The following is a 15,282-nucleotide window of genomic DNA, read 5'->3' on the forward strand; positions in this document are numbered from 1 at the left end:
CAACGAACGCAAGCTTTATCTCGCGAGTAAGATCGAATTTGTGCTTCATTGCACGAAACCCAGATACCAACGTATTATCTAACGATGCATTCACCTGCAGTCATCGAGCATATAACTCAGCGCGATGATAAGAGTTCCGGTTTATCGTCGAGCTACGCGTACTGACTGTCTCCTATTCCTTTAACCCGAACGACAATTCTCGAAACGGACTGTTATCAGGATTGTTTATTTCATTCCGAGGCCTAGCTCCGGTACAGAGAAGAGAGGAGAAACGAAAGAATTTTACCCGTTTAACCCGTTTCTCAATTTTGTTTTCGTTCTTCAACGAACGAATACTCACCCAATTCCTTTAAAACGAATTCGATAATTGGCCCATCGTACTCCGTTCTGTACATTTTGACGTCGGTGTAATTGGAATGCATGTAGTAAATGCGATAACCGGATATGATCCCATTGGCGTAGTCAGGCTCGGCCCAGGACAATTCGATGGTGGTGGAGGTGATGCCGTGAGACGATAGGTTTAACGGTTTCGTTGGCACTGAAACGAAAAACGAAAAACTTCAACAAAGTTCGCGTGCGTATCGCGAATCGCTCTCTGACTCTCGTATATATACGAGAGTATTCGTTATTACATCGTCGAAATGTGTTTTCGTAAGAAAGAAGAAACGTCGAGGAAAGTTTGGCGCGAGCGATCGTTGAAAACAACGATTTTGTCGAGGCGAAGCGTAAACTATTTTTCGGTCGATGCACTCGTGTCAGTTTTTCCTTCCTTCCTTCCTTCCTTTTCGTCGGCCGCTTATCATCTTCCAAGGTGGCTTTCCAATTTTCAGCGCACAAAGACAAGAGCGAGGTTGCCACGGCCGAAGTCTGAATAATTAATTTCGCCTCGAGTGTCTTCTCAGACCCCCTCGCGCCGTGACGAGTAACTCTATAGACACCATTCACTTTTCGTACGGAGCGAAGCCACAACTTCTAAGACGGTGGCTTTGCTTTCATCCTCTCTTAGGCCAAAACCTAAGTGCCGTATAACTGGTGGCCGGCGGAGAGAAACGATTCAAGCGGATCGAATTTTATCGCGTCGCTTTCGATCCACCGGCGAAACATCTGCTCGCTTCAGGGCAAAAGGGGGAGGGGACGAAACGAAGGAATACACGCGAAACGACGCGCGTCGTCTGCATCTGGCTTCGCGATTGAATTTCGCCAGGTTTTAAACGATGACGAATGAACGCGACGAAACGGCAGCGTTACAAACCGTTTTCTCATCGGCACTCGTTCTCGTTTCTGTTCCAAACGAATCGAGAGATCGGATATCGCGAAATCGAACATAACAAATGCACCCGGTTCGTTGAAATTTTCGCTCGCTTTCGTATTCCCGTATTCGCGCGTGCGTATACGTTCTACTTGAAACGATGCATCGGGCGAATCGATATTCTACGCGCACGAAACGGAGTTCGGTAATTACAGCCATACCCTTCGGTGCTTCTCTGTAACGCAACACTCCTACGCATCAACGGCACGCTAGTCGCGCGAACGTGTACATTCGAGCGATTTGTGAACGGTTGATTGGACCGACTAATATTACACGGAGATTTGTCTTCTCGAACGCGTAATATCTTGAATAACGGGAGAAGGGATTGAAATTTTTTAACGAATTGTGCGCGATTTTCCAAAATTTCCATTTTTGAAAATATCCAATTTCACCCGATGAAACCTAACGGAGGGAACCAAAGCTGCGAGAATTACGAACGCGCCGTTTCTATCCCCGACACGATCACTCACGTGATTTAAAAGGACCTGAAAAAGCGTATCCACGCGACTTGTCGCGTTTCGCGCTCGATCCCCCCCGCAGATTCGCGCCGTATTCGACGATTTTTCCGTGACGTTTCGTCGCAAAAGAGTCTCGCGACGCGTCTCGTTTCACGCAAGCTTCTCTCCCTCCGGCTTTTCTTCGCCGTTGAAAAAAACCAAGCTCGAGCAAGAGAACCTCCCTTTCCATTCGCATTCACGGAGAGGGGGGAGAACGTGCGCGACGATCTTTAGAATTCGCGTCCGAATCGCGATAAAAATTTATATACGCGGCTTCTGGAAAAAATTGTATGCAAGTGAACGGAAGGAAAGGTCTCGAACGGGGCGAGATTCGAAGCGAATCGAGCTCGAGGGAAATTAAGGAAGGGAGAAAGAACGACGAAAATTCGAATCCCGCGCGAACGTGATAAAAGCGCGTGAACATCCTTCCTTTGATCGAGCGAATATCAATCACGTGAATTACGTTCCGTTTACGTATTTTGAATCGAGAATTAAAGTTACAGACATAATAATACGTAGAGGAAGAGGATATTGTTCAATCCCTTTACCCCTTGGCTGCAATTTAGAGGTGAGTTTCTTTCGAAGTTGGACGAAAGACTGGTTTGGAACACTGCTGATCGGGAAATGTTCGGCAAGAAAAATCTTATATAACGTACAAGATTGGAAGTTGGTTCTTTGGTAACGACTCACGACTGAACGATTCTTTCAAAATAATCTTGGCAAGAAAAGAAAAGAAAAAGAAACTGGCTTGGCGAAACGGAAATATGGTATCGAGTCGTGAAATTATACGCGGTTATATTGTAGAAATCAAAAATCATTTTCGATCTCCTCGTTTAAAATTTCCTCCAATTTTCACAGCTTATCTGGAACAATAGGTTTTCCATCTTCCTTCTCACCGAAACAACCGACCCAGACACGGATCCGTGCGATGTGTAAGACAGGTACGGGCGAAAGTTGTATTATTAGGGTCGGTTCGCAATACGTAACGAACGTTTGAGTGAAAGGAAAGGTTGATAAGAAAAGCGAGGATCTTTGGCTACCTGCTACTCGTTACCTGGCTTTCTCGTTTCTTCCTCGACGAGAAACGTTTATGAACTTGAAACCATCTCCGCTCGTCGCAAAGCCTGCAGCACCGTTGCAATTTCGTCCTCGAACCGGTGTCCCGGCAAAAACGCTCGCTGTCTTAACGCGTTGGGTGACTCATGCCACTCCTCAAACCTGAATTCCAACTCCGTGGAAACTAGAATTCCAATCTAATCTAATATTTAACTGCTACGGAACTGCTACACGGAAATATTCAGTATGGAATTGAAAACTGGCGATTTATTTATTCGCGAGATTGAGCATTTTCAAACTTGTATTTATTTCAAATCTATTGGAGAATCGAATTGAATTAATCGGGTTTAACAAAGGTGTGGCGAGTAAGAAAAAAAAAAAAAAAAATGCGTCAGCGGGAAACAATTGCATCACGTTGCGCATACTCCATCCTTCCAACGAAAGAGAATCACTTTAAGAGCATTGCACATATTACTACGCGCGCCAACGACTAAAAAAGGATCGAACTTCACCTCCACGTCCGCCGTCCACGTGGGAGCAAGGTGACTGTCGCGCGGCGAAAGGCCGACATTAAGAGGTCCGATCGATTCGAGAGATGGACAAACTCGAGCGCGAGCTCTAAACATTTTCGAGTCGATGCGAATTAGACGTCCTTGATGTCCTCGTGCCTTCTGCGTAAAAATAGACCGGCTGAAAATGCCTCGTGTACGGTTAACGTGCTCCGACTTGGAAAGAAACGGGCCGAAAACGAGAGAGGAGGAGAGGAAGAAGAAAAAAAGGAGCCTTTCCACGGCCGAGTTTCTATAATTTTATACCTGCTCGATGGCACGAGGTCAGATCGGAGATTGTTGCGAACGAGACGCGAACGAGAAATCGCGATGATTTCTCTGAACGCGGATCACGCGAGTGACGATCTGTGTAAGGCGGTTGCGAAACTGGACCGAAACGGCGCGTAAAAAGCGGCCCCTCCTCGGGGATCGGGTCGGTTGTTCCACCGAGCGGAAACGCGACTCGCTTCCTGGCGGAGGGAGGCAAAGGATCGAGTGACGAGGATTTCTCGGCGCCGTTTCCTCGCGCGGCGAGGAGAACTAGTTCCGTGGTCACGGTTCGGAACCTGATCGCGGCCAGAAGGAAACGCAACGCGGTGTTTTCACGCGTTTATGACAGCGTGCATACCGCAAATCCGCTGTTAAAACCGCTTACGTAACGAAGCGAGCTGCGTTTCAGGGGAAGCTGAGTAAAGCCGAAGGGAGGTGGATAACGTGCTGGCCGACGGGCAGAAGTGGATTCCGCGAGAGAAATGTAGTACAAGGCGCGGTAGTGCACCTCGGAATCGAGACGGAAAAGGAAATGAATCGTGTGCTCGCAAACGCACGACTGAAACGACGCGTGGAAAAATTCTTTTCTCCACGCGTAACGTGACCTGCGCTATCGACGATCCTGTCGGATGTTTTTTTTTTTTCTTTTTTAGGGAAATTTTGATATCCGTTTGAATAGAATAGAATGGATATAGAATGGGAGTGATTGAAAGAAATTGGAGATGAAAGAGAGGAGGGGGAGACAAGGAAATGAGTTTATAGGATAGGAGCAACTTTCTTCTGTACGGTATATTGGAATAGATATAAGCGTATAAAGATGACACGTATAAAGGAGTCGTTGATAGTAAAATCTCAAATCCCAGAGATTTTAACGATAGAAATTACTACTTTGTCACGGTTTCGTTGATGCCTTTTATGCCTCTTTCCGTCTACTCTTTTTTACGATATACTTCTGCTTTCACGTTAATTACTTGGCGAAAACATTCCGCTCTACTCCAGAGAACGGTGAAAAAGTTGCTTCAATCTTCTTCCGCGCAAAATCGAATCGTTTAAATCGAAAAGAAAAGAAAAAAAAAAAGTTATTATCATCTTTATCGTTCGTTGTTACGTACTCACGAGATAAATCTAAACAGAAAGAGTAAGAATTTTTTCGTTCCCATCGGGATGGAAAATATTCGACGGTCGAATGGAATAATCCCATTTACCTTGATAGACATCGGTGTCGTTCTCCGTGGAGGAGATCGGCATCGTGTAGGTGGTCTGGTCGTAAGTCTGCTCGTCCGTGTACGCGATCGGGTCCGCGGATGCGAACAGTATCCGTAGAATGACAGCCACTGCGGCCGCGAGTTGAGCGGCACTGGCTATCCTGGCCCACGACATTTTCGTTTTGCAGCTGCAGCTGTGAAGCGCGGTGTGGCGCGGCGTGGCGTGGCGCACGGCGTGGCTCGCTCGCTCGCTCGCTCGCTCTCCACCGGGCTATTTCACGAATTCGTCCATCCTAGTCGCTCTTGGCGGTGTTCTCATCGCGCTCGTTTCACCCTCGATACACCACTCGCCACCACTCGGGGCACGCACACCAACCACGAGAAGAACACGCGACAGGATGGTCCGCCGTACCGGCCACCGCGAATGTTCATCGCTGTTTTCCGCCTCTGCGTGCAGCGCCACGTTCAAAACGTGGTGCCCGTGCTCCACGGGGGGAATGGAGTTCACGTCAGTTTGCGTCGTCTCATGGCACGAGATTGTTCCAACCACGAAGCGAAAGTTCGCCTCTCGGAAAGTTCCGATCTCGTTCGGAAACGTTCGACCCGAATGGGGATGGTTACTGGCGCACTATGATCATTTTCCAAATGTTTTCCTCAATCCGCTGGTGGAAGGGGGCACGGGATTAGAGGAAAAGCGATCGATCGGCCGGCCTGTCCCTCGCTCGCCTGGAGGCAATATAGGAAATTGTCGAGGCGTATCGGACGGTAAGGATCGAAGCTAACGAAGCAGTGATTGCGTTCGCGCTGCATCCTGGCGACCCGATAAACCTCCGCGCGCCACGTACACGTCCGTGCAACGTGACCGGAATATCAACGTGGCTCGAGATCGAACTGGCTAGCCCAATTTGGTTTGTCTCCCGTTGGACTTGTCTCTCTCTCTCTCTCTCTCTCTCTCTCTCTCTCTTTTTTTTTTTACCTTTGCTGCTCGACCGCGATAAATACATGTGGGAATGGCGAGATGAGAAGAGAGGCGGTGAAAAAAATAAATTTGATCATCGCCGGTTCCCGGCTCGCGCGTTGTCCTAATTGCGCCGTCGAGTGCCTCAATTAGTCGGAATTATGACCTCGATTGTTTCTCGTCGAGCTAGAACACCGAGAGGCAGCGACAGCGCCGGTAGCAACAGCGGAGACGACCGGCGGCAGCAACGAGCGCATCAGCTTCGCTATTCGCTGGTCGCGAAGCAATAATTACACGGCCCCTCTGCAACGTTTTAAAGCGGCTTCCCCTTATATTTTTAGTACGTCAAGATCGAGGGGACACGCGGTCGAACGCCTCCGCGACGTGGATCGAGCAACGATCCAGCAACGTCCGTCTCGCGTTTCCACGAAAAGGGGTTGTCCGAAAAAAGCTATCCACGATCATCGTGGAAACGCGCATCTCAGTTTTTTCCTTTCCTTTTTTTTTTTTTTTTTTTCCCCTATCTCTCCATCTATCCGATGTAATTCTATCTATCTCGTGCAGCGCGATTGGGAGTCGGCGATGCAGAAAGTTTCGTGCGAGAAGATGGAAACGAGGTTGATCGTAAAAGAATTGTGCCGGCGTTTGGCAGGGAATAACGACGAGCCTGAGGACAAAGAGGAATTGTTTACGTTCGATTTAGGAGACGGTACCAGCAAATGGACGACTCGCAATTATGACTCAACGATTGCAATATCAACCGCAAGTTAACCGAGAGCCGGCCGCAGCGGCGCTGCACGCATGCACGAGAACCACGAGCCTTGACATTTATACGTCACGGAGAAACTCAACGTCCTATGTTCATCCTAGTTGCGTGGAAAGTTAGGTGGAAAGAAACAACCGAGAGTCTCGACCAACTTGGACGGCGAGAATATATAAACGTGGAAAAACGTTTCCGCCGATCTTGGAACGAAAATTCAAGCAGTTCCGCAATAAAGGATGACTCACTGGCGTGCGACGCCTCGACGAATGCACCTACATAGGGTGTATCGTAACGTGTGAGCATCGGTTCAAGGGTAAACTCGAGATATTAAAATTGATAAAAAATCGTATTGCACTGGGCACTATATCGTTTGATCCTTTTCTCCGAATTGTAAGCGTACACCGCTTTTAATATCAAAATATTTTTCCATTTCTAAGTTTAATTTACGTTTGTTCACGAGTCGATCACCCTGTGTATCTCTGAACGTGATTTATACAAAATTTCAAGTGTAAATATCACGTGTGTACGTTCATTAACACGATATTTGTGTCGCTCATTCGTGAAAATAATTTCTATATATTATTTCGGATGGATTATTGAAGATTATTGAAAAAAAAGTAAACGTTATATTGTTCGTACAACGATCCTATCGACGATTTCCTGCCTATTTCCGTTTCGCAAGAAAGATGTTGAGAGAAGCGCTCGCTGCTTCCGATTTCAATATCCTTCGCGACGAGAAATATCCAATTCCGCGACGAGTCATCGGGAAACATTCAAACTCAGGCCACGAAGCGACTGGTATTATGCAACGATTGTATTTGCATAGGTCGCACGCATCGATGGCATCGTGTCGCGTGGGATCACACCGATCGACCACGATAGAAGACGAATCGATTTCTTTTCGTGCGAAAACGTCTCTCTTCAAACGGGCAGATTCGAGGGCGAAGGGTGTTGCCTTTTGTCGTCGATGGTACTCGTACTTTACTGCTGATACTTCATACCTGACACCGCGTCGACGATCCCTTTTCCAATATTCTCGAGAGAAAAGCATCGATGAGGTTACGTACAATTACACGACAGCGAAGATCGATTAAGATATGCTATATACATTGGCGGATATACAGAGAGAATAAATTATCAAAGCGGATGACATTGACATGTATCTCGTGCGATGCTATGTAGATGGAAAGTTATTTTTTATTAATACAATTATGGTATCGATACAATACGATACAACAACAATCGGATGAAACGAAACGATAATATTTTCGTACACGTTTGTATCGATACTTTAGAAGGACAACGTGCTACGAATTGTCACGGCATCAACGCGATAATTACGATAATTACGATCTAAGAGAGTTAGACGGAGAAATTGAGAAAAATTGGGAGGAAACGATCGCTCGATTAATTAAAACTCAGGCGTTTGATTTATCGTCGTTTTGGCGAAGAACCCTTTTACGCCATATCGACCCTTTCAACCTCGAGCCACGATTCCGCCCATGTCGAACTCGTACCCGAATCATAACCCCCCGATCATTACCACGCGATTCTTTGCATTTCGCGTATCTCTCTCGTCCAGCTAGAAGAAAAATGTAACTGTTACTGTACGGTACGTTGTGTGCGAATCACTGCAAACTTTCTCACACTAGGCGTCACTGGCACTGGATAGGCGTCGTTTGCGCGGTGAATCAAACGCCATTTCAAATTCAACTACACAAAGAATTCATGTATATCACGAAACGATGGATCTAATCGCGATCAACCACGAAAAGACCTGATCGAAACTGATCCCTTCGATGTGACGGGACGTGCAGTAGGGAGCACTGTTGCGATCCTGCGAGAGTGACAAAACGCACTGCTCTCCAGCGAGGAACACGAACGTTGGCACGCACACACAACTATCTCTCACGATTACCAACGTACAACGTTCTCGCGCGTACGGTAAATCGTGACTCCGGCTCTCTACACTCGCTACTCCAACTTGCTCCCAGCCGGGAAGAAAACAGACAGATAGGCACGGAGAGGGAGAGAAACTCACGCTTGACAAACACAGGTTCGAAACACTGGCGCGCTGTGTGTAAAACGTGTACGTGCAAAGGGGATGGAGCAAGAGGGAGAATGCATGGGTGTACGCGCGCGCGCACTGCCAACCACGCTACACACTACTTCGAGCAAGCCGGTATACACGTGCGCTAGGAAATGTGCGTGAGAGGAAGAAAGGTGGCGACAGAGAGGGAGAACGGGCAGGAGGAGGGGATGTGGAGAACACGTTACACAGTCGCACGCGAGAAGGCGCGACTATTGGTTATATACGTGTGTGTAGTGCCGTGTTTGTAGACGCGTTTCCTTCGCCTGTTCTCGCTTATCGCGTCTTCTTCACGAGCCGAGACGAGAGCCGACTTTGTCGTGTCTCGTTCACCACGTACTCCGATACTCCTCTTCTCGAGAAGACACCGCACACTGGAGTGAAAAATCGTGGAAAATCGATCGTAGAACGAAGAGGCGCGCCGGTGGCGACGACCGAAACGGCGTGGCAATCCCCACTTTGCCCGCCTCTCTCGCTCCATTCTTCTTCTTCCATACCTCTTTGTATATTCTATCTCCATCTTCCTCTTCCTTTCCCTCTTTGTTCATTTTCCTCCCCGTTTATCTATACCAACGTTTCCGTCTATCTCTTCTCCTCTCGCAAATCCCGACTCGTCCCCTCACTTTCTCTCTATTTCCCTCCCTCTAAGCACTTTCTTTCTCTTCTGTTCACGGATCTTCCGTTCTTGTTTTTCATCGCTCTGTGTTTCTTCTTCGCTCTGTTGTGCGACCGATATTTTGCCTACTGCCTCTCCGTCGTCCCTACTCTTTTATATCAATTTTCGGAGAATCCGAGGAACGAAAATTCATACGATTCGTGATTCGCGATCGCGGCAAAGAATAATCGGCTTTCACACGATCTTGTTTCGCATGAGTCATGAAACGATAACGATAGGTCACTGAAAAACGTGCGGATGGCCATGAAAATCCCGACCATACCTTCTCTCTTTCGAGAGAGAGAGAGAGAGACAGAGAGAGAGCGAAACGCCGACATACAACGATGGTTGTTGATGGACAAGGAGAAGAGCAACTGGAAACTTGCTGCTGAGCTTTCAGGGACGTAAAATCCAATCATCGTACCACGTGGCCTGTAACTGTCATTGTCAAAAACGTGATTCGATTGCTGATTACGTATTCTCCGGCAATCTTTCAGCGGCCGATAAAAATCTCTAGCATCATTCGTGATAATATCGTTGGAGTAACATCGGCGCTCCGATCGTCATATCGATTTTGGAGCAGATGTCGCTTCGTTCCGAAACATTTTTCCTTGGAAAATAATCGATCTTGTTGCAAAAATTTCACATTGATTGATAAAAAAAATTACAAGTGAGTAGATTTGAAATCAAGCAATAGCAGATTTTTGAGATCAATAACGGAATATATTCTTTAATATATATATATCAGTTATACATGTAATTGTAATTATAAAGAATAAAATAAAATTCCGAGACATCGAGATCCCGATAATTACGTATCAGCGTGGATATGATAATAGTTGGAATTGATAAGGCTAGTTGAGAAATGAGACTGTTCATCTCGAATAAAATTATATATTTTTCTTATGTTGAATTTTTTTATGATTTATGACCTTAAGAACATGATGGTAAAAAAGAAGAAGAAAGGAGCAAGAATTTATCAGTAATATTATCTAACGCACATTATATTATCCGTACGTTTAGACATAAGAATAATAAAGTTAGGTTAAAAAATATACTATTCAACGAACGTTAAGGAAGAATTATAGAAAGATCACTATGTAGTAAAGTAAAATGTTTCAAAACCTTAAAATTTAATGAAAGCTAATATGGCTTGTGACAGCTATGAGAAAGGGGGGCAAAATTAAAGACCATACGGAAATCAGGGACGTAGTTACAAACAAATGGACCATCAGGAAAGATATGCAAAGGCACAATTCCGAAATAATAACATTTATATAAAATTTATGAAACATAATCTTTGCGACTATACTATAGGAAAAAATGATACGTGTTTGGTGAATTCAAATAATATTAACTGCGTCAATTACAAGAAGATTGTACACTATCTCGTGTTACGTTACGTGTTATCTTTCTCTCGCATAATCATTGTACTCGACAGAACAGACTCAAAGAAATAAATTGATTTAGAGCACACAATTAAACTATTTTCAGCCGAATGATTACAAAGCGCAGTAAAATTGCAATGTTATGGAATACCTCTTCATTTTCAATGTCTTATGTAACCTATCTTTTTTATGTACTAAAGATAAAACTATTATGATCTTGGTATAACATTAGAATAAACTATGAAATGAAAGTCACACCTTTATTATTATGAATAAAAAAAAATTGTAAAGCAAAAATTAGATGACACTTAATAAAATTTAGCAATAATTTTTACTAATGATATTTGCTTGTTTTTTTTTCTAGTAATATTCCATTAATTGTTAAGACTTTAAGTATTTGATACAATATATTTCTAGATTAGATATTTTAGATTCTATGTGACTGTTGGTAAAAACACAAACGAGATATAAGAATTCCAATATTCCAGAGACTCCTTATCATTTTACTGTCATTTCCAACCTTACCGATAGAGTGTACAACGAGATTATAATGTTAGCAACTGTTGGAAAAGAAATCTAACTTTACTATACAATCATAAATAAAATATGATAATATTTTATAATTTTATAATCTTAAAGTAAAGAAAAATATTAGTCTAAGATAAAAAAAACATTTTACCAATTTAAATAATTTAGATAAAACTTTTGAATAAAATTTGAAAATTTTATATTAAAATAACAGAAAATAGTGAAAATAATGTACGCGTCATACAAATTAAGAAAATTTGTAATTTGTTATAAAATATATAAATAAAAAAATTTCAAAGTTTATATATATAATTTATAGTATATCATAAAATATTAAAGAATTTATAAATTATTGGAGAATATCTTGAATATTATATAATAAATATTAAAATAATTAAAATAATATGAAAAATCGTTCAATTTTTACGTTATCTTTTTATTTTTAATTTAATATAAAATGGAACTTTTATTTCAAATCAAAATTATTCATAATTGACCAATTATCGGTCATTTTATAACTTATGATTATATTATAATTATTTTTCCCCTAAATAGTATTTAAAATATTTTAATGCATATTTATATATCAAAAATTAATATTAATGAAAATATATAAAAATATAATATATAAAAATATATTAAAATTATTATATCGATCAATTATGAATAATTATATTATAACAAATTGTAAGATATTTAAATTAATGATAAAAACGTTTAAAAATTGCTAAAATCATTACTTAAATAATTAATTTCTATATTCGAAAAATTATTTTTTATAAAATTGATAAACATACATTTTCGCCAAACTTCGTGACAATTATAGAAATATTTTATACATATAGGTATTAAATTCGAGAAGAAGATCATTCTGAAAAAGAGATTGGAAATATAACACTGTTAAAATTTTACTAAAATAGAAAATAATTTTAAATCATTTATGCTTATAATATTCATATATAACAATATAATAAATATTCCATATCAATATTTAATATTATTATATAAATCTATCAATTATTACTATCATTTTACTTTTTAATTAAAATTTATTTTATTAAAAAATAATTCATTTTTATTTATTCTTTTATACACTTATTTATTTTAATATTTACTTTTTGATTTATTTTTTTAATTTTTTATAAATTTATTTATTAATTCATTTACTGATTTAATTATCCATATATTTATTTATTCATTTAAATATTTATTTCTTTATTTAACAATTTATTAATTAATTTATTTAATGACTTATTTATTAATTTATGTTACCATTTATTTGTTCATATATTGATTGATTAATTTATTTATGTAATTATTTATTCACTTATTTATTTATTAATTTAAATTTTCATTCAATTATTCTTTTAATTATTTTTTTTTTAAGTTTTTAATTTTAAATTTTTAATTTATTTTAATTTTTAATTTTTCAATCTTTATTCACATTTACTATTATTATTGAATTATTATTTTTGAAATAATTTTCAATTTTTCAAAATTTAAAACAAATTTATTAATTTTCTTTATTTATTTTAATTTAATGAATGTTGATTGGAAAATAAGTTCAGAATATTAAAAGTAAAGAATTCAAACAATGATAATGAATACAAACGGAATACGAAGCAACAGTTATCAAAATATTTTTATTGAATTTTATCGTTCGATTATACGATCAATGAATCACACGTTTTAGCTTTTTTGCTAATGGATTAAATAAATTTTTGAATATGATAATTGGAACTTAAATAGAAACTCAATTACGATGAATTAATTAAACTTGTTTACCATGAACTTTAATATCTAATTTTTTTCAACAATTCCATAACTTTCATAACAATTTCATAACTTCCTTATATTTCTGTTTAAATTGCTAATGTCATTTCAAAAATTTTTATAAAGAATAATTTATAGATTTCGATTTTATTTTTAGTTAAATTAAAAAAATGTTAAACTCGTGTTTTGCTTCTATATCATTCGTTATTTTTGATTTTAAAATGAAAGAATACAAGTATATATTGTTTTGTTCAATTAAAATTAAAATTTTTAATCAAAAGTAAATTATTTCAATATAGTTATTTTATTAAATCGAAAAAATTTCAATGTTTTATTAAATTAATTATTTATATAAAAGTTTAAATTTTAAACAATCATTCATTTCTTTTCATTTAAAAAATTTGGTTAAATAAAATTATTTTAAATAAAAATTATTATCAGCGCATAAAATATACAAATTGAGTGATTATTGATAAAAAAAAATATATAAATTGTTATAAAATATTCTTATAAATAGATCGAAATAGATTTAATATCTTCTAATTCTTTTTAACCATTAATTTTTATTTCATTACATAATTATTCTCAATTAACTGGTATTGTTAATTTGTTGTTATTTCATAATTATTTTAAAAATGGCATTTAAAATCTTAGCATAGTTACGAATAAAAAACTAATATAATAACTAAACTATAATATAGTTTTAATTTGTAAAAATGTTTCAATTAATATATTTATTATTGCAATACATTGTTAGAAATAACGTTATTATAGAAAATTCAAAATTGATAAATTACTGACCACTATAAATTCTTCTTGTGTTTATTTTGTAATTATATTCCATGTAAAATAACAATTAGAATTTTAATTAGAATTTTAATACTATTAAAAGTCGAAAATCAATATTATAAAATAGTAAATTTAGCTATAGTTTCTAAAAATATATATTAATTATTATATATATTGTTGTTAAAGATTGTTAGATATGCAAATTAATAATAAAAATCTAAAACTTGATAAATTATTATGTTCAATAAATCGATTTTAATTTAATCGGTATAATTCGTTTGTTTCCGCCGAATTTCGATTGTCGCGACTTTCTATAATACAAAGGAGGTCGCGACGGAGAGCTCATTACCCAACGATCTTTCCTAACAGATAGATCGAAATTATAATACAATAACTAAATTCTTTTAATATAGAAAATAATTTTTAATTATTTAAATTAACATTTGATATTATTTTAAATATATTATATATTCATTTTAATTTTTAATTAATATTTATTTATTGCTTCATTTATTTATATATTAATTATTTATATTTTTATTTATCGATTTATTTATTAATTTATATTATCATTTATTTATTTTACTTTACTTTACTTTTTTTTATTTTTTTTTTATTCACTTTACTTTTTTATTTATTTATAAATTTATTTATATATTTACTAATTAATTAATACTTATTAATTTATTTATTAATTTACACGTTTTTAATTTACATTTTTATCTTATCTATTTATTTTTTAATTTTATTATTTATTTTTATTATTATTATTATTTATTTTTAATCATGTAATTTTTTTAAATTTGTCACTTAAATTCATAAAATTCATAAGTATTTTTGAATATTAAGAAATATTTTATAATTCATATCAGTATTTTCTTAAACAAAAGTTTGGTAAGAAAAAGGATGGAAAATATTGAAAGAATATTTTACTTCTTTTTCTGCCATATCTCTCCTTAATTTATTAATTTATTAATCCAATTTTACTTTTAGCAGAATTTGTAATTAGGCGCAATGCGATCACTAGAGCCAGTATTCGCTTCGTAAAAGCTTTTTTTAAATCCTTAAATGGATAATGCGAAATTACATGACAACCTATTTCTGGAAATAAAATTTGGAAAATCGAAAGCGAAGCTGAGACGAGTGGTCATCGATGACCAAATTGCGGTTTTTTAATTAGAGTTGCAAAAAATAATGATGATTTATGAGATATCGTGAATATTTTTAGTAATTTGATTCTCATAAAATATAATTTTTAAAATTAAATTGTTTTTTATATTGATAAAATAAAATATTTTTTTTAATCACTAGAGATATTAATTTTAATATATTAATTTAATTTAATATTATATATATATATAAGCTTAAATTTTAAATTTCTTTTCTATATTTCAGATTTCTTAAATTTATAGATAATGATTATATTACAAAACATTTTTATTTTAAATTTTTTA

At 37.4% G+C, this 15,282-nt stretch overlaps 1 protein-coding gene across 5 annotated transcripts in view; it reads right to left on the bottom strand.

Moving 5' to 3' along the window:
• The window catches only part of LOC100864056 (putative receptor-type tyrosine-protein phosphatase mosPTP-1), a 314,861-nt gene that overhangs the window by 10,136 nt on the left and 289,443 nt on the right, over positions 1-15,282 (bottom strand). For all 5 annotated transcript variants that reach the window (XR_015291661.1, XM_086906437.1, XM_086906439.1 and 2 more), the window contains exon 7: positions 341-538. Coding sequence is in view for 4 of the 5 variants with exons in the window: in XM_086906437.1 (XP_086762563.1) it covers positions 341-538 (198 nt within the window). In the remaining variant the exon portion in view is untranslated. The remainder of the gene's footprint in view (positions 1-340; positions 539-15,282) is intronic.

Source organism: Apis florea, unplaced genomic scaffold (genome assembly GCF_048593485.1).
Source record: "Apis florea isolate Af1SG1 unplaced genomic scaffold, ASM4859348v1 contig_2495_pilon, whole genome shotgun sequence".
NCBI classification, from domain to species: domain Eukaryota; kingdom Metazoa; phylum Arthropoda; class Insecta; order Hymenoptera; family Apidae; genus Apis; species Apis florea.